The sequence below is a fragment of the Moschus berezovskii genome, chromosome X, assembly GCF_049115385.1.
Source record: "Moschus berezovskii isolate FMDL1 chromosome X, NW_MosBer_1.0, whole genome shotgun sequence".
Lineage (NCBI taxonomy): Eukaryota > Metazoa > Chordata > Mammalia > Artiodactyla > Moschidae > Moschus > Moschus berezovskii.
Genome location: NC_142488.1, coordinates 14,749,980 through 14,769,137, shown reverse-complemented (window position 1 = coordinate 14,769,137; position 19,158 = coordinate 14,749,980). Strand labels below are relative to the sequence as shown.

Sequence of the window (19,158 nt, the reverse complement as noted above, 5' to 3'; positions counted from 1 at the left end):
TCAGAGTCTTTCATGGTGGCACACGCATCGCTCAGCCAAGATGGATGCTAGTCAGAGGGATTCTGGGAAGTGGACGGACACCGGGTGTCTCCTTTCGACCTTTCTCGAACTCTTCTGGTTGGTTGGTGGTGGCTTATTAGTTCTGTATTCCTTATCAGAATCTCCTGTCATAAAACAACTCATGCAAATGGTTACTATGGTGCCTGGCCAGGGTGGGCAGTTTCAATCAATGTGCTTCCCCTAACAGTGAGGGTATACACAGGGACCTTTCATGTGACTTTGTTGAGGATGGTCAACACAAAATCACAGAATCACAAACTGCCTTGTTAGAGCATCAGGGCTGTAAGAGGCACTTTGACACTGAGCCCAGGTAACCACAGCATCACACGCAGTTACCACCACAGCAGACTAAGGCCCACGTTTCCTGGTGGTCACTTTAGGGCTATTTGCTAGTGCACTGTAGCTGCAGATACCCCTGAGGCTGTTAATTAAATCCAAAAGGTTCTTAATGCGTCCATTGTTTCTCAAGATGATTTGAAAGTTAATGGAAAACAATATAGTCTGGGTATCCCAGTCCATATTATCAGGGGAATAATGGAATTCTTTGTGAAGACACTGCAAAACAAGCTTTTCAATACTGTTCTCCAGGCTTTATTAGTGTTCTTCAAAATTAATTAGAGAAATAATAGAACAGTTTTCTAACATAGATCAGTTATAATATAGACCAGTCCTGTCAAATAGAAGTTTCTCTGCTAATGGAAATTTCCACATGTGCCATACAATCTGAATACATTATTTACATGTAAATACATACATGAGGCCAATAGCTACATTTTATACATTGCTATTCTATTTCAGTTTGTTTTAAAAATAACTGTTCCTCTTCTGTCTAAAACTAGGGAGATCAAGAATGTTAAGAATCAGTAGAATAGTAACAAATCTGTACCATTTCCATTCTTCTAGATGACATTCTTTATATTTCATTATATTAAAAATTAGTATTATTAAACCTATTTCCCAATGGTCTAAGATCTCATACCTAAATGTTTTTTATCAGACAAGAAGTTAGGCTAAATTTCACTCAATGATACATGAAATGTAATTGATTTTCTTTTCATTTTGGGTAATTGGTGCAGGCTTTTCTCTTTATTTTATCGTATTACCAGTCCGCAGGGTTAGGACTGTCAACATTTACTGTCTGTAACTGAGATCACAGCAAAGAGCAGTTTGAGTTGACACCAGTGCTGCCTGGGGATGACGGGGAGTGAAGGTAGAGCACAGGGCACAGGCCCAAGCGAAATGCTGCTTCTCAAGCTGCCATGCCCTCCTCCTTCAGTCAGTCCTTGCTGTGCTCCCCAGATCCTAACACGGTCAGACATCCGAGGGACGTGCTGAGCAGATGACATGATGATGGTGGTGATGACCTAACAACTGTGGTACTGGAGGCAGCTGCCAACACCAAGTTCTCACTGTGTGGCAGGCGCTCGCTAAGGACTTTGAACATTAACTAACCCCTAGTGGTCTTGGGTCACAAGTGTATTGGGCCTTCCTCTGGGGTACTGAGCTTCCAAAATCAATGAGTATTGTCTTCCTAACCAAATCATGAGGGACGAGGAAATCCAAACAGGACATGCTCAGTGGCCCAGGGCAGCAAAGACCAATATTCTCCTGGGTGAAACAAGGAGGGACAATGTAATATGTGAAAACCACAATCAAACAGTGAGTCTCACCTGTTTCTTCTAGTAAGTAACAAATGAGAACATTTCATCTGATGTGGGAAATTAACCAAAAGAAGTCCCCCTGGGACTTCCCTGGTGGTCCAGTGGCTAAGATCCTGCATTTCCAATTTCCAACTAGATCCCATATGCTGCTCAAAAAGGATCCCATGTGTTGCAACCAAAGATTCCGAGTGCTGCAAATAAAACCCAAATAAACAAATATAAATATAAAAAATGTTTATTAAAAAACAGAGAGAATCCCCCACCTACCTAAGCCACTACGTTTGGGGTTTTGTCAGCACTAAAAGGAGCAAACTATCCTAAAGACATGAGCATACTTGATTTACTTTCATCATTGTGTAAATACAAAAAGTAAATACTTTTCTGTAAATATAAACAAACAAGAAAATAGGGAACGCCCTCACACACAAGATTTAGTAACTAGATAAATATGACTACTTTTTTTCCATTTTTAGCCTTAGACCGCAAAGTGCCAGTGTTGAGAAGAAGCCATTCTGGGGAGGATGTGGGCTTGCTGGTAGGAAGCCACACCCAGCAACCAGAAATTTATTATGAATCAGGTCAGTTCAGTTTAATAACACAGTTAGTGATGGAAGAAACAAAATAAACTTACAATAAAAATATATTTATGAAGCAGTTTCAAGGCAATGGATTTCGCTAGATTGGCATTGCTCATAAATTCCTTTTTTAATGTGCAAATAAGGTCAGAGAGAATAAGCCCAAGGAAGAAAAGTTGAGAAACCTACAATCTGGAAGCAAACCAACATTGGAAAGCTGTGTGAATTCACTGTGAATGGTGGAAAATATAGAAATTAACTATTTGGCACATACACTTAACCAGTGCATTAAACTCATGTCTCCACCATCACACACATCATCCTCTCCTATCATCCCAGGGGCTCTGCGCCAGCGTCACGTTGCCTCCAGGGGACCTTTAGGGAGGTCTTGAGACAGTTAGGGATGCTATGCAACATCTGTAGCACACACTCCAGCCCCAGCAGCACAGGATGACTCACCCCCATGGCAGCAGTACCGTGGAGTCAGGGAAGACCATCTGCCACCTCACCTGATCTGGCGGGGTCCCAGAACACACATGGGCCAGTTGGTCAGCTCCAAGCAACTCTTCTGCAATTTCTAATGAGGGGTGGAATGTTCCAGAGTACATCATCATGATGTGTACCTCAGACTTAGGTCAGCTGTAGCTCAATAAAGTTAGGGGGGAAATTTCCCATATTTTAACAAACAGAGAAATAATGGTGTATTCTCCTCAAGGCATCTAATTCCAGTCTGGAATGCCACTGACATCAGAGCTGCACACACTCAACACACGTGACTCTTAGGAAACAACCAGGCTTCCGCTGTCCAGGCAGCCGTGTACTCACAGACTTGGTTCCGGGATTTTAAGTGCAGGTGTAGAGGCTGCAAGGCCTTGCAGGCATGGACCTCGGAATCTGGAACCTTCTCCAGTGTCTTGCATGGAGAGGCTTGAAGAATGGCCCTCAGGTGACTCATCATCGCCATCTTTAGCTTAAAATCTTGATCAGCTCCCCAGCAGCTTGCAGGAACCTAATAACCTAGAGGCAGGACAGAAGAGGCAAATCCATAAATAATAGAGGTCCCGATCATGTGGAAAACATCATTCAGATTGTTTCTATGGGGAAGGGGGAGGTAAATATGTAGGAGTGGAGTAAACCAGGAGGAGGGTGGTAGGATGAGGTCCGGAGGTAGTGGATGCTGTGTCAAGGAGACTTCTAGGCCATTGTAAAGGTTCTTTCTCAGCTAAGGCATTGTTGACATTTTTGACTAGATAAGTCTGTTGTAAAGAACTGGTCTTTGCACTGTAGCACGTTTAGAAGCATCCTTTGTCTCTACCTACTAGATATCAGTGGTACCCTCCATCCAACTGTGACAACCCAAAATATCCTCAGGCATTGCAGATGTCCCCTGGAGAACAGGAGTCACCTCTGATTGGGAACTACTGCTCTATGCAAAATAGGAACACAATGAGGTTTTTGGAGTAGAGGAGGAATTTAATCTGATCTACATTTTAAAAATGTCATTCAGGGTTCCCTATTGGAAAATGACCAGAATGGAAAAAAGCAGGGACCCCATTCAGGATAATCCAGGGGCTGCAACTGAGGATGCTGCAGTGGACATGGTGGGAAGTGGCTGGGCATTGGCTCCATCTTGGGGACATAGCCTGTAAGATGGGAAAGAAAGCAGTCAAGGAAGACTGGCAGATTACTGGCCTAAACAACTACAAGGATGGAGTTGCCATGAACTGAGATGGGAAGGCTGTGTGTAGAAAAGGTTTTGGGTAGGAAATACGTAGATCAGATTTGGGTATGTGGAGTTTGAAATGAAATTCCAATAATTCAAGTGAGAGAATACGGTAGAATAGTCTATGTCGTGGTAGAACGAGGATGAATCCCTGAACAGAGAAACAGAACCTGGTGCAGGAGCAGGCGAGGAGGGAAAGATGGTGCTCTTATTGCTAATCCTACTGGATTTGAGGTGCTGGGGCGGGGGCAGGCGAGAGGAAAGGTCTAGGGAGAGTTGGCAATGCAGCCCTCGTGCTCAGGAGATGTTGTGAGGCTAGAAGAAGGAAAATCCCCTCCCCCAGGGGTAACAGGCGTCATTTTGTTGTCTTTTTGTTTAATCACTAAGTCGCGTCTGACTCTTGTGACCCCATGGATTTCCAGGCAAGAATATTGGAGTCGGTTACCATTTCCTTCTCCACGGTATCTTCCTGAGCTAGGGATGGAACCCACGTCTCCTGAATTGCAGGCAGATTTGTTACAACTGAGTCACTAGGGAAGCCCAACAGGTGCCTGCTGCTGCTGCTAAGTCGCTTCAGTCATGTCCGACTCTGTTCGACCCTATAGTTGGCAGCCCACCAGGCTCCGCCGTCCTGGGATTCTCCAAGCAAGAACACTGGAGTGGGTTGCCATTTCCTTCTCTAATGCATGAAAGTAAAAAGTGAAAGTGAAGTTACTCAGTCCTGTACGACTCTTAGCGACCCCATGGACTGCTGCCTACCAGGCTCCTCTGTCCATGGGATTTTCCAGGCAAGAGTACTGGAGTGGGGTGCCATTGCCTTCTCCTCAACAGGTGCCTGCTCTGCTAAGTCACTTCAGTCGTGTCCGACTCTGTGTGACCCCATAGACGGATGCCCACCAGGCTCCGCCGTCCTGGGATTCTCCAGGCAAGAACACTGGAGTGGGTTGCCATTTCCTTCTCCAATGTGTGAAAGTGAAAAGTGAAAGTGAAGTCACTCAGTCATGTCCGACCCTTAGCAACCCCACGGACTGCAGCCCACCAGGCTCCTCCATCCGTGGGATTTTCTAGGCAAGAGTACTGGAGTGGCTTGCCATTGCCTTCTCCCAACAGGTGCCTAGAGACTAACAAAACGGAGTGAATAGGGAGGCGAGAGAGCAAGAACAGTCAAAGGTAATCAAGGAAGGAACAGAGCACAAAAGGTCAGGGGCCAGGAGGGTTCCAGGGAAATCCCAATAGAAAATTTAACTAATGCTAGGGCGTCCCTCGGAGAAGGCAATGGCAAACCACTCCAGTACTCTTGCCTGGAGAATCCCAGGGATGGAGGAGCCTGGTGGCCTGCCGTCTATGGGGTCGCACAGAGTCAGACACGACTGAAGCGACTTAGCAGCAGCAGCAGCAGGGCGTCCCTGGTGGCTCAGACGGTAAAGAATCAGCCTGCAATGCAGGAGACCTGGGTTCGATCCCTGGGTTGGGAAGATCCCTTGGAGGAAGGAATGGCAACCCAGTCCAGTATTCTTGCCTGGAGAATCCCCAAGGACAGAAGAGCCTGGTAGGCTGCAGTCCATGGGGTCGTAATGAGTCAGACACAACTGAGTGACTAAGCACAGCACAGGCTACAATACCTGTAACAATACAAGAGATTATTTATGTCAAGATATATGCTTCAGAAAGATCCTTATCAGAAAAATGTTTATGAATTTGCACCTAGAGTATAAACTGCAAAATTTAGCGTTAAAAGTAAACTAATACTCATTATTAAGTAGGCCACGGGTGAATCCTGGAATATATAAATGTACAGGATTCTCAAGCTGTATTTTGTTATACAGGCACAGGAAAGATGTGCTCATGACGTGGATGGACCCCAGGGAAGGTAAGCTTTCTGTGCTACATCCCCTTTGCTATCATTGATTATTTATATATGTTCTTAGATTTTATTTACACCTTCCTTATCTGCTGTTTTGCAGAGAGAAATCCATGAATGAAAACAGATTCCAAAAGCCTTTTAAAATAATTTGTAGATTATTTATTAAATGCCTTGGCTCTCGAACTCTGCCTGATTAAGCCATTTATACTTTGCAAAAAGAAAAAACCAAACTAAAGGTTATAATTACGTTGAAAACAAATTTCTTGATTCTTATCAAATGGACTGTTGACTTTTTGCCTTCTGATTTAGAAAGGAAGATAGCCTTTTCCAATTCCCTCAAATTTTAATTGTATGTTTCCTTATCTTGACTGAGAAAGATCTGCTTCCTTCTCTCACTCCTTTCAGAGTATGATCCCAATATGGGGTTATTAAAGGTTAAGTTTATAATTGTTTAGTGCACCGCAACTAATTGCTCCAGTGGAATTTCCCTCTTTCCATCAGATGTCCTCAATATTCATATTTAGTCAAAAGGAACTCAACTCTTATTGTACTCCAAGTATAAGTGGTGGCAGCCTTTTGCCTTGCTCCAGGAACATCAGGGCAGATGTGCACAAGCACAGCAATGGTGCTCTTGCTTCTTTCAGCCTTTAGATGAATTTTAGACCTGGTACTGAGTTTAAATTTCTGAGTAAAGTAGGAAAGCCTTAGAAAGTTGAAAGGTTTTCATTTCCAAAATACTCAGGAACAGTGTAGCTCTTTATTAGGGCCCAGAAGGGAGACTAAGCAGGGAGCGGGGAAAGCAGGAGATGAATGAACTTTGGTAAGCTGTGGACTTCAATGCAGGCTGAGAATAGAGACCGTTCTGAGGGATGTGCAGGGGCAGCTTATGGGTAGGGTGACAGCTTTCACCAGATTCCCGATTTCTCTCCATATTCCATCAAGAATTTTAAACAGCACAGTGGAGATGACCAGGTTGTCAGCAAAGGAAAAAGGGGAAGCAGAAAGCAATGTGGTTTACAGTGGTTGACAGAAAATGAATCCTACTCAACATACATGAACACATCTTTGTTATCTCCCCATGTTTTTCAAGTTTTTCAGCAAAAATAAACAAGAGAAAATTACATTAATAACAAGGACTTTCCATCATCCTTAGAGCAGTAGCTTTTACTTTATTTTTTGGCCTCCCTGCACGTTAGTTTCCAGACTAGGGATCGAACCCGTAGCCCCCTGCAATGGAGGCTTGGAGTTTTAACCACTGGACCACAAGAGAAGTCTGAGAGCAGTGGCTCTTAACTCATGCCACAAAGAATCACAGCCACCACCAACATGTGTATACTCTTCCCCTCTAGCTCCAGGACTGGACACAAAAGAAAAACAAAAGAAGAGCTGAGGAGTAGAGAAGGCTTAGATATGGCCACAAGACATAGCTGCTGATCCTCTGCTCTGCGGGTGGTTGTGAATCCGTCCATAGCCCTTGGCATAGTCAGGGAGAAGATCAACAATGCAGATATGACTGAATCCCAGTTTGCTAGGACTCGATCACTGAAACTGCAACCCCCTCACTTCCCAAACTCTCTTGGACACCTATTCTACTTTTAAATGCACAAAACTCTAAGGGGGGGGTGTAGTTTTCTGGCGACTCTCATAGCGGAGGAACAGGATTAGAGGAGGGAAGAAGTGATTTCCTGCTTCTTCCCCCTCCATCCTACAGAGCCCCGCCAGGACTGGCCATCTCTAGAGGGGCCAACAGCTGTCCCGGGTCCGAAGCCCACTGCAGCGCATGGTAATGTGTGAAGAGGATCCCTGCTCTCGCTGCTAGGTAACGCTCCCGTGCGCCCACGCTCCACTTAACCGCCCGACCTTATCCGAAGATTTCCCAGAGAGGAAACCCCCGTTTGACACTGGGAGGCGCGGGTCATGCGTGCGGCCATCTTGTCTACGCCCCCTTTCGCCTAGATACGCCCCTCACGCCGCAACACGTCATTTCGCTTATCCCACGTCACGGCCCCGCGCGCTCCGCCCACGTCCCGAGGAAGCCGGCAGTCCTCCCCCGCCCCCCCGTCCGCCCCCGGCCCCACTCCCCATGTTGGAGCCCGAAAGTCTTCTCCCCCCAGCCCTCCACCTGCTTTTCTCCCTGACTGTACCGCTGCTGCCATCGCTCCGGGCTTCCAGCCGCGGTAATGAGCCTGCGCGATAAGTTGGTTCCGCCTCTGGCCTCCGCCTGGACCCACCCTTCCTTGGAGCTGGACCATCTTTGGCGCACTCCCTAGAGCTTCAAAGCCACGCCCCCACGGACCATCCACGGCCACGTTCACGGTACGTCCTTACGCTGCGACTACACCAGGGCCCGCCTTTCTGTTACGTCACTTGCGTCTCGTACGCCACGCCTCACCACCGACACTGATCACAATCCTTTCACATTCTCTTTAACCTTCGGGTCATGTTTGTTGAGCTGACACCATGCCACTCCCTTTGTGCTTGTGTCTCTGCCTCCACTCTGATAGTTTATCTGCTATCTGCCTGAGCTCACACCCCGCGGGCTCGACCAACTCTGTCGCGCTTAGGAGCGACTATGCCACGCCCTTCACGTGTCGATTGAGTCCAACATTTTCCCATCAAGCCTCTGCGCACGCCCCTCCCGACGTGGCCGTCACTGACGCTCCTTCCCACGGTGTCCAGGCAGATCCCACAGTTTCTTGCCGCACCACATGATCCTGAGGTGTTCGTTGATCACACTAACTCCGCGCACGCGCGTTTCCTTGTATTTCGTCGTGGCCACTCCCTGGATTCCCAGGACAACCACTTCTGGTTACACTCTTGGTAGATCCACGCCCCCTGCTCTCCCCTTCTTGGCCGAGCCTGATCTTGAGAAGCCTCAGAGAAGCGGGCAGAGCTTACGAATTTCTGGATGAAATCGTCCAGGTCTCAGAGCTAGATGTTGGCGGCTTTTATAGGGTGAAACGAACTTGTCGGTTTCTGCTTCTCGCCTAAAAATAGGTTTGTTTCGTATTTCTCCGGGTTACAAACACCACAACTCCAAGAGCAGAAACCGGGTAGGAAAGGACCAACTGAAACTATGTTCCTACCAGCTCACCAACTGAGTTTAAATAGCGGGCTGCATGGATTAAGCACACTCCTCTACTTCCTAATGTCTCCTTCGACGACTGTTTAAGGTACCTAGTGCCCTCCTGCTGTGTAGAGCCTGTGAAGATAACAGCACACTTAGATTTCTGCTTGTGGACCCATTCTTGGAGAGGTCTTTACTGTCTCGATTAACAATTCTGGGTCCACAGAGACCAGCTTTTTTTTTTTTCTTCTTCCTGTCCAGAAATCTTTGGGCACTTCTAGGGGAAGGGCACTTTCCATTAGCCATTCAGTTATTCATGTACTGAAATCATATTTATGGAGTACTATGTTCCAGTGCCAAGAGAGACTTCAAAGAGCTTATAGCCTGAGGTTTCCCAGCTCGGGTTTGGATGGGATAAGAATTGAAGAGAAAATTAGCTAAGATGTGGTAAGGGAGGTGGTTACAGGTGGAAAAGGACTTGGTAAATGCCTCTCTTTTTAAAAGTGAGGTTTAATTGACATATTACAATATATTGGTCTCAGGGGTACACATAATGATTCAGTATTGATACAATTGTGAAATGATCACCACAGTATATCTAGTAAACATCCACACATAGTTACAAATTTTTTCTTGTGATGAGACCTTTTAAGAGTCACTCTCTTTGCAACTTGCAGATATACAACATAATATTGTTAACTGTAGTCACCTTTCTGTACATTACATCCCTATGGCTTATTTATTTTATAAATAAGTTTGTAGCTTTTCATTCAGTTGAATTCAGTTGCTCAGTCCTGTCTCTTTGTAACCCCATGGACTGCAGCACACCAGGCTTTCCTGTCCATCACCAACTCCAGGAGCTTGCTGGAACTCACGTCGAGTCCGTGATGCCATCCAACCATCTCATCCTCTGTCATTCACTTCTCCTGCCTTCACTCTTTCCCAGCATCAGGGTCTTTTCCAGTGAGTCAATTCTTTGCATCAGGTGGCCAAAGTATTGGAGCTTCAGCTTCAGCACAGTCCTTCCAGTGAATATTCAGGACTGATTGGATCTCCTTGCAGTCCAAGGGACTCTCAAGGGTCTTCTCCAACACCACAGTTCAAAAGCAGCATTTTTTATGGTCCAACTGTTACAGCCATACATGACTGCTGGAAAAACCATAGCTTTGATTAGACAGACCTAATGTCTCTGCTTTTTAATATACTGTCTAGGTTGGTCATAGCTTTTCTTTCAAGGAGCAAGCCTCTTTTAATTTCATGGCTGCAGTCACCATCTGCAGTGATTTTGGAGCCCCCCCAAAATAAAATCTCTCACTGTTTTCATTGTTTCCCTGTTTGCCATGAAGTGATGGGATTGGATGCCATGATCTTAGTTTTTTGAATATTGAGCTTTAAGCCAGCTTTTCCCCCTTTCCTCTTTCACTTTTATCAAGAGGCTCTTTAGTTCCTTTTTGCTTTCTGCCATAAGGGCGGTGTCACCTGCACATCTGAGATTATTGATATTTGTCCTGGCAATCTTGATTCCAGCTTGTGCTTCATCCAGCCCAGCATTTCTCATGATGTACTCTGCATAGAAGTTAAATAAGCAGGGTGACAACATACAGCCTTGACGCACTTCTTTCCCAACCAGTCTGTTGGAACCAGTCTGTTCCGTGTCCAGTTCTAACTGTTGCTTCTTGACCTGCATACAGATTTCTCAGAAGGTAGGGGAGGTGGTCTGGTATTCCCGTCTCTTGAAGAATTTTCCACAGTTTGTTGTGATCCACACAGTCAAAGGCTTTGGTGTAGTCAATAAAGTAGAAGTAGATGTTTTTCTGGAATTCTCTTGCTTTTTCTGTAACCCAGCAGATGTTGGTAATTTGATCTCTGGTTCCTCTGCCTTTTCTGAATCAAACTTGGAACATCTGGAAGTTTTCGGTTCATGTACTGTTGAAGCCTAACTTGGAGTACTTTCACTCATTTTACCCACCCCTGCCTTTGGCAACCCCCAATCTGTTCTCTGAAGAAGGAAATGGCAACCCACTCCAGTACTCTTGCTTGGAAAATCCCATGGACGGAGGAGCCTGGTAGGCTGCAGTCCATGGGATCGCTAGGAGTCGGACACGACTGAGCGACTTCACTTTCACTTTCATGCATTGGAGAAGGAAATGGCAACCCACTCCAGTGTTCTTGCCTGGAGAATCCCAGGGACGAGGGAGCCTGCTGGGCTGCTGTCTGTGGGGTCGCACAGAGTCGGACACGACTGAAGTGACTTGGCAGCACTTGGCAGCAATCTGTTCTCTGAATCTGTGAGTTCAGGTTTGTGTGTGTGTGTTTTTAGATTCCATGGATAAGTGAGATCTTAAGGTATTTGTTTCCTCTGTCTGGCTTATTTCATTTAGCATAATGCCCTGCAGGTTCATTTGTTTGTTTTTGAGATGCACAGTTTTTCTTGATGTTTAGTCCCAAGGGAAATCCGAATTCCTCATTATAATGGTGTTATGAACTAAGAAGGAAGCAAGTGTCTTAAAGAATTTCATACAGATCCCCTCAATGTAAACTGTTGCCACAGTAACAAAGCACAGTTCATTTAATCAATTCTGTGAGCCACCCACACTTTCCTGTTTATTTGAGATCCCAGACTCTTAATGGTATGGCTTAGTCAGGGCAGCGTTAAGATCATTATTCCCCACGATGGCAAGTAAGTTTCAACTCACATGTCGACTGACTAAATAACTGCATTGGAGTTTTGTGATTGAGTCCAGGCTTAGAAGTAAAACGTTCTATAATTAGCAATGTCTTTTGTGGGTTCAAGATGGATGAGTGGTTGCAAAAACTTATCTGGCATCACCGATTTGCAGTAATAGAGGTCTTACATGCATGTCTTTTAGGCAGTCTTCAAAAACATTTCTTACTGTAAGTTTTTGATGATTTCATACAGTAGAAAGATCAAGATCATTGTCACTGGCCACAACTTAAGGGCAAAAACTTTGATCTTTTGATTACTTCATGTGCTTTGTGTATCAACCAGAATGAGCGTAGCTTCAGTTCAGTTCAGTTCAGTTCAGTCACTCAGGTGTGTCTGACTCTTTGCGACCCCATGAACCACAGCACGCCAGGCCTCCCTGTCCATCACCAACTCCCAGAGTTCACTCAAACTCATGTCCATCGAGTCGGTGATGCCATCCAGCCATCTCATTCTCTGCCGTCCCCGTCTCCTCCTACCCCCAATCCCTCCTAGCATCAGACTCTTTTCCAGTGAGTCAACTCGTCGCATGAGGTGGCCAAAGTATTGGAGTTTCAGCTTTAGCATCAGTCCTTCCAATGAACACCCAGGATTGATCTCTTTTAGAATGGACTGGTTGGATTTCCTTGCAGTCCAAGGGACTCTCAAGAGTCTTCTCCAGCACCACAGTTCAAAAGCATCAATTCTTCGGCGATCAGCTTTCTTCACAGTCCAACTCTCACATCCATACATGACCACGGGAAAAACCATAGCCTTGACTAGACGGACCTTGGTTGGCAAAGTAATGTCTCTGCTTTTTAATATGCTATCTAGGCTGGTCATAACTTTCCTTCCAAGGAGCAAGTGTCTTTTAATTTCATGGTGCAGTCAGCATCTGAAGTGATTTTGGAGCCCCAAAAAATAAAGACTGACACTGTTTCCACTGTTTCCTCATCTATTTCCCATGAAGTGATGGGACCAGATGCCATGATCTTAGTTTTCTGAATGTTGAGCTTCAAGCCAACCTTTTCACTCTCCTCTTTCACTTTCATCAAGAGGCTTTTGAGTTCCTCTTCACTTTCTGCCATGAGGGTGGTGTCATCTGCATATCTGAGGTTATTGATATTTCTTTCTCCCGGCAATCTTGATTCCAGCTTGTGCTTCTTCCAGCCCAGCGTTCCTCATGATGTACTCTGCATATAAGTTAAATAAGCAGGGTGTAGCTTAAGCTTCTGTTATGAAAATGAGAGCATCTAACCTAAAAGATATAGGGCCCCTCTACCTCTCTGTGTGTGTATACTCGGTCACTTACTTGGGTCCAACTCTTTGCAGCTCCATGGACTGTAGCCCACCAGGCTTCTCTGTCCATGGAATTTTCTAGGCAAGAATACTGGAATGGGTTGCCATTTCCTGCTCCAGGGGATCGTCCCAGCTCAGGGGTAGAACCCACGTCTCTTGCGTCTCTTGCATTGGCAAGTGGATTCTTTGCCTCTGTGCCGCTTGGGAAGCCCTCTACCTCTTTATGGAGGTTGGTAACAGCCGAATCTAGTGGCAGGGCTAAATGTGATCGGGTAACACTAACTGGCAGTCACATGCAAGATTTAAGGATGGAAAATAGTACTCCATAGAGCGTGGTTACAGTAATTTTTACCCAGAAAAAAATACCATGACTTGTTGAAACCATGAGAAAACTCTTAATACAATACTCAAGCAGCGTTGGAAATGTCAGTAAAATCTTGTTTTTATTGCATAAGACTCATTTTTTAAAAATTCTTATTTAAAAAATTTTATTTATTTTCATTGAAGTGTAATTGGTTTACAATAGTGTGTTAGTTTCAGATGTACAGCAAAGTGATTCAGTTATATATATATATGTTTTTCATATTATTTTCCTTTATAGGTTATTATAAAATACTGAATATAGTTCTCTGGAATAGCAGTAAATCCTTGTTGCTTATCCATCCCCTCTCTTCTTTGGTAGCCATAAATTTCTATGTCTATGAGTAGTTTTGTTTTATTTAAAGATTCATTTGTAATATATTTTAGATTCTACATAAAAGTGATATCATATCATGTTTGTCTTTCTCTGTCTCACTTCACATAGTATGATAGTCTATAGGTCCATCCATGTTGCTGCAAATGACTTTATTTCATTCTTTTTTATGGTTAATATCCCATTGTGTATCTATACTACATCGTCTTAAGCCAGTTGCCTGTTGATGGGCATTCAGGTTGCTTCCATGTCTTGGCTATTGTAAATAGTGCTGCTCTGAAAAGTAGGAAGTCAAGAAACACCTGGAGTAACGGGCAAATTTGGCCTTGGAGCACGGAATGAAGCAGGGCAAAGGCTAATAGAGTTCTGTCAAGAGAACGCACTGGTCATAGCAAACACCCTCTTTCAACAACACAAGAGAAGACTCTACACATGGACATCACCAGATGGTCAACACCGAAATCAGATTGATTATATTCTTTGCAGCCAAAGATGGAGAAGCTGTATACAGTTAGCAAAAACAAGACCAGGAGCTGACTGTGGCTCAGATCATGAACTCCTTATTGCGAAGTTCAGACTTAAATTGAAGAAAGTAGGGAAAACCACTAGACCATTCAGATATGACCTCAATCAAATCCCTTATGATTATACAGTGGAAGTGAGAAATAGATTTAAGGGACTAGATCTGATAGATAGAGTGCCTGATGAACTCTGGACGGAGGTTCGTGACATTGTACAGGAGACAGGGACCAAGACCATCCCCATGGAAAAGAAATGCAAAAGAGCGAAATGGCTGTCTGAGGAGGCCTTACAAATAGCTGTGAAAAGAAGAGAGGCGAAAAGCAAAGGAGAAAAGGAAAGATATAAGCATCTGAATGCAGAGTTCCAAAGAATAGCAAGGAGAGATATGAAAGCCTTCCTCAGTGATCAATGCAAAGAAATAGAGGAAAACAACAGAATAGGAAAAACAAGAGACCTCTTCAAGAAAATTAGAGATTCCAAGGGAACATTTCATGCAAAGATGGGCTCGATAAAGGACAGAAATGGTATGGACCTAACAGAAGCAGAAGATATTAAGAAGAGGTGGCAAGAATACACAGAAGAACTGTACAAAAAAGATCTTCCCGACCAAGATAGTCACGATAACGTGATCACTGACCTAGAGCCAGACATCTTGGAATGTGAAGTCAGGTGGGCCTTAGAAAGCATCACTACTAACAAAGCTAGTGGAGGTGATGGAATTCCAGCTGAGCTATTTCAAGTCTTGAAAGATGATGCTGTGAAAGTGCTGCACTCAATATGCCAGCAGATTTGGAAAACTCAGCAGTGGCCACAGGACTGGAAGAGGTCAGTCTTCATTCCAATCCCAAAGAAAGGCAATGCCAAAGAATGCTCAAACTACCGGACAATTGCCCTCATCTCACACGCTAGCAAAGTCATGCTCAAAATTCTCCAAGCCAGGCTTCAGCAATATGTAAACCGTGAACTCCCAGATGTTCAAGCAGGTTTTAGAAAAGGCAGAGGCACCAGAGATCAAATTGCCAACATCCGCTGGATCATGGAGAAAGCAAGAGAGTTTCAGAAAAACATCTATTTCTGCTTCATTGACTATGCCAAAGCCTTTGACTGTGTGGATCACAATAAACTGTGGAACATTCTGAAAGAGATGGGAATCCCAGACCACCTGACCTGCCTCTTGAGAAACCTGTATTCAGGTCAGGAAGCAACAGTTAGAACTGGACATGGAACAACAGACTGGTTCCAAATAGGAAAAGGTGTACGTCAAGGTTGTATATTGTCACCTTGCTTATTTAACTTCTATGCAGAGTACATCATGAGGAACGCTGGGCTGGAAGAAGCACAAGCTGGAATCAAGATTGCTGGGAGAAATATCAATAACCTCAGATATGCAGATGACACTACCCTTATGGCAGAAAGTGAAGAGGAACTCAAAAGCCTCTTGATGAAAGTGAAAGAGGAGAGTGAAAAGGTTGGTTTGAAGCTCAACATTCAGAAAACAAAGATCATGGCATCTGGTCCCATCACTTCATGGGAAATAGATGGAAAAACAGTGGAAACAGTGTCAGACTTTGTTTTTTTGGGCTCCAAAATCACTGCAGATGCTGATTGCAGCCATGAAATTAAAAGACGCTTACTCCTTGGAAGGAAAGTTATGACCAACCTTGATAGTATATTAAAAAGCAGAGACATTACTTTGCCAACCAAGGTCCGTCTAGTCAAGGCAATGGTTTTTCCCGTGGTCATGTATGGATGTGAGAGTTGGACTGTGAAGAAGGCTGATTGCCGAAGAATCGATGCTTTTGAACTGTGGTGTTGGAGAAGACTCTTGAGAGTCCCTTATACTGCAAGGAGATCCAACCAGTCCATTCTAAAGGAGATCAATCCTGGATGTTCATTGGAGGGACTGATGCTAAAGCTGAAACTCCAATACTTTGGCCACCTCATGCGACGAGTTGACTCACTGGAAAAGACTCTGATGCTGGGAAAGGTTGGGGGCGGGAGGAGAAGGGGACGACGGAGAATGAGATGGCTGGATGGCATCACCGACTCTGTGGACATGAGTTTGAGTGAACTCCGGGAGTTGGTGATGGACAGGGAGGCCTGGCGTGCTGTGATTCATGGGGTCGCGGAGAGTCGGACACGACTGAGCGACTGAACTGAACTGAACTGAACTGAATATTGGGGTTCATGTATCTTTTCAAATTAGAGTTTTCATCTTTCTTTTTTCTTTAGTTTTCTTAAGGAATCTGCATCCTGTTTTCCATAGTAGCTGCAACAATTTACATTCTACGTGGGACTCATTTGAATGTATTGGTCTTCATGGACAAGATGAGACACTCAGTCACATATGCATTATGTTTATGAAAGTGTTCTTTAAATTGCTACCTTAGGAATATAAAATTGGCAGAATTATACTCACTTAGTTTGTCTGAATTAATCTTTATTTCTAAAGATTAGTGATTAACTTTCTCTGAAGCTGAAAATTGTTACCCTGTGGGGGTGAAAAGGTAAGGTTCATAAAGTTACAGTTGTTGATTAACCTACAAAATTTGACTAGCCTTCGAATATTGTAGCTTTGGATTTTTTGTCTCATCTAAAGAGGTCATAAGGTATGGGAGTGGAGACAGAAGTTTTCCAAAGCCCAGGATTCCTGATTTGTCAAAGTACTGGGAATTGTCTTTCTCTGGTGGAGATGATCAAAAAAATTGCAGTGTACTTCATGATACTTCATTTCCATGGTCTTAAGTGCCTTCGAATGCCTATTTATGATTGAAGTAAGTTAGTTCAGTTTTATTATCAAATATTCATGGGTCATGAGAAATGCAAATGGAACCAAATATAATCCCTGCCCTCCAGGAACTTAAAATTTGAAGGATCCAGAAGCAAATCATGTTGGCAATAAATCCATATGCAAATGTGAACAAAATGCTGTGGAAACACAGGAGAGAGAATGAAAAGTTAGCAGAGTGGACAAGTCCACAACAAACAACAGCTAAGAATCTATAACAAAAAGAAAAGATTTCTCAAAGGAGGTGATCATTGAGATAGACCTGTAATGGTGGTTAAAATATTTAAAGATACAAAATGAAAGCTCACAGTATTCAGGTTATTCTAGGTTTGCAAATTACCCGATTGTGACAGTGAAGCAGAGCAGTCAGTGAAAATTCCATAGCTGCATTAGTCCTCCATACTGCATCCTGCTTTATCGCAGGTCAGCAGAGCATACATATCCCCCACATGCATTTACAGCTCTGATGAACTTTGAAAGGCATCTTATGTGAGTCAAAAGACCAACTCATGTGTTTTTTGTGCGTGTGATCTCATATTTAATTCATTCTCCAGATCAGTAGTTACTGAAACTGCTTTCCAGTAGTGTTGTGGAGTATGAAAAAGCACGGAGAAATCAATTTCTCTTTCCTGTCTCAGGAGACTCAGTGCCTTTTGTATTGCTCATGGCAATAGTAGTCTCAACTTTTTATCTGCATTCTTGAAATTCTAAACATTGCCAGTAATAGGGCCATATTCAGAATGTCTGAAACCACTTTAGTTGTCATCATTACCACTGTTACTGATAAATTATTAAGCTCCTGTTTGTAAAATTGCTGAAATGAGCATTGTATGGAACAAGTTTGATATGAGAGGTTTAATACTTACAATTGTGCATGAAAATAAAGACTTAAGTATGTGCAAGATTTTGAAAAGTGGAAGAAAAAGCCCCATTATGTTGAGAGTCAAGAACAATAGCATCTAGTTCTGGGTTCACCACTTTTACTGAACTCTCAAGCCTTTTGGTTGTTTAAATCTTTTTTAGTACATTTCAACTGATCCAGACCTTGTAAGGAAGAGTCTTCATGTTTTAAGTCAAGTTATTGACAGTATCTCATTTTATCATTAAATGTTTTATTTTTCTATTCATCTTACAGGACCTATAAAAGGCAATATTTTTAATCATTTTGTTTTTGGCTGCTGTTTCTTTTGCTAATACTTTTCTAATTTTCTAATACTTTTCTAAATACTAGGATATAGAAAATTTAAAACTGTAATTGCTAGACTATTTAGAAAATAGAATGAGATCGCTGTACATTTGTACTTGTTATGTCATGTGGCAAGAACAATATTCCAAGGAAAATTCATAGTCACAAGTATTTTCATATTAACTGGGAAAGATTAAAAATAAATAAGCCTATTAGCCAGTTCAAGAGTTATAAAAAGAACAAGAAAACCAGTATGATGGCGAGAGTAAAGAATAACTGTAAAGCTGGATGAATCAGGAAGCAGAGGAATTAAAAATTAAATGCAAGGTCTTCTTTGATTAACCAACAAAAAGAGTAGGTAAATCTCTGGAAAGAACAGTGGAAAAATGAGGAAAAAATTAATATGTAACTGGGAAATATAAAGGGAATATAACAATGAATGGAGTATTTTATGAGATATATATTGTATACAGTCTATGAGAAGACTGGAAAATCTTAATGAAATGAATGCTTCTGTTGGATATTGTAAACAGTAAAAAGGGAAAGAAATAAGAAACCTGCAATTAATGACATTAAAAGAAAGTTTTAAAATTAAGAACTCTTCCTCTAAAATATATATAGTCCAGATTCTTCAACTCTGAATATTTAATTTCTTCTGCAATTTTCAAGTATTTGTAAATGTAGATAATGTTACAAATCGTTCTGTACCATTTTTCAAGGTGGTGCTGTAAGGACTGGAAAAATGAATCAGCACTTGAATAGGAACCTAAATGGTATTCTATGAAAATGGATTTTAAAAGCTAAGGAAAACAAACACAGCAAGTAAGTCCAGAAGCAGGTTAGAAGTAATCAAGCTAAGCTTATCTAAGGATTGGATCAACCTAAAGAAATTTTTTAATATAACATGCCAAGTGGTAAAAATTCTAGGATCGTATTAAGAGATATTGAAAAGGCAGGTGATAAAGCTCAATGTCAGTTATTGACAAAAGGAAGTTTTCAGTAAGTTAGGAATAAA

The 19,158-nt window shown here is 43.0% G+C and overlaps 2 protein-coding genes across 7 annotated transcripts in view; one reads left to right on the top strand and one right to left on the bottom strand.

Moving 5' to 3' along the window:
- Positions 1-8,210, bottom strand: part of LOC129564375 (carbonic anhydrase 5B, mitochondrial-like) — a 48,666-nt gene extending 40,456 nt beyond the window's left edge. For 4 of the 6 annotated variants that reach the window (XR_016036972.1, XM_055438314.2, XM_055438317.1 and 1 more), the window contains exons 1-2: positions 8,028-8,179; positions 3,122-3,313 (exon numbers count right to left, since the gene is read on the bottom strand). Coding sequence is in view for 5 of the 6 variants with exons in the window: in XM_055438314.2 (XP_055294289.2) it covers positions 3,122-3,260 (139 nt within the window). In the remaining variant the exon portion in view is untranslated. Of the gene's footprint in view, positions 1-3,121; positions 3,314-8,005 lie in introns of all 6 variants that reach the window. The other 2 variants (XM_055438316.2, XM_055438315.2) reach the window with 2 other exon arrangements.
- A 133-nt stretch (positions 8,211-8,343) lies between these two features.
- The window catches only part of CLTRN (collectrin, amino acid transport regulator), a 51,755-nt gene continuing 40,940 nt past the window's right edge, over positions 8,344-19,158 (top strand). The window contains exons 1-2 of the mRNA XM_088834015.1: positions 8,344-8,554; positions 8,708-8,851. Coding sequence (XP_088690141.1) covers positions 8,344-8,554; positions 8,708-8,851 — 355 coding nt within the window. The remainder of the gene's footprint in view (positions 8,555-8,707; positions 8,852-19,158) is intronic.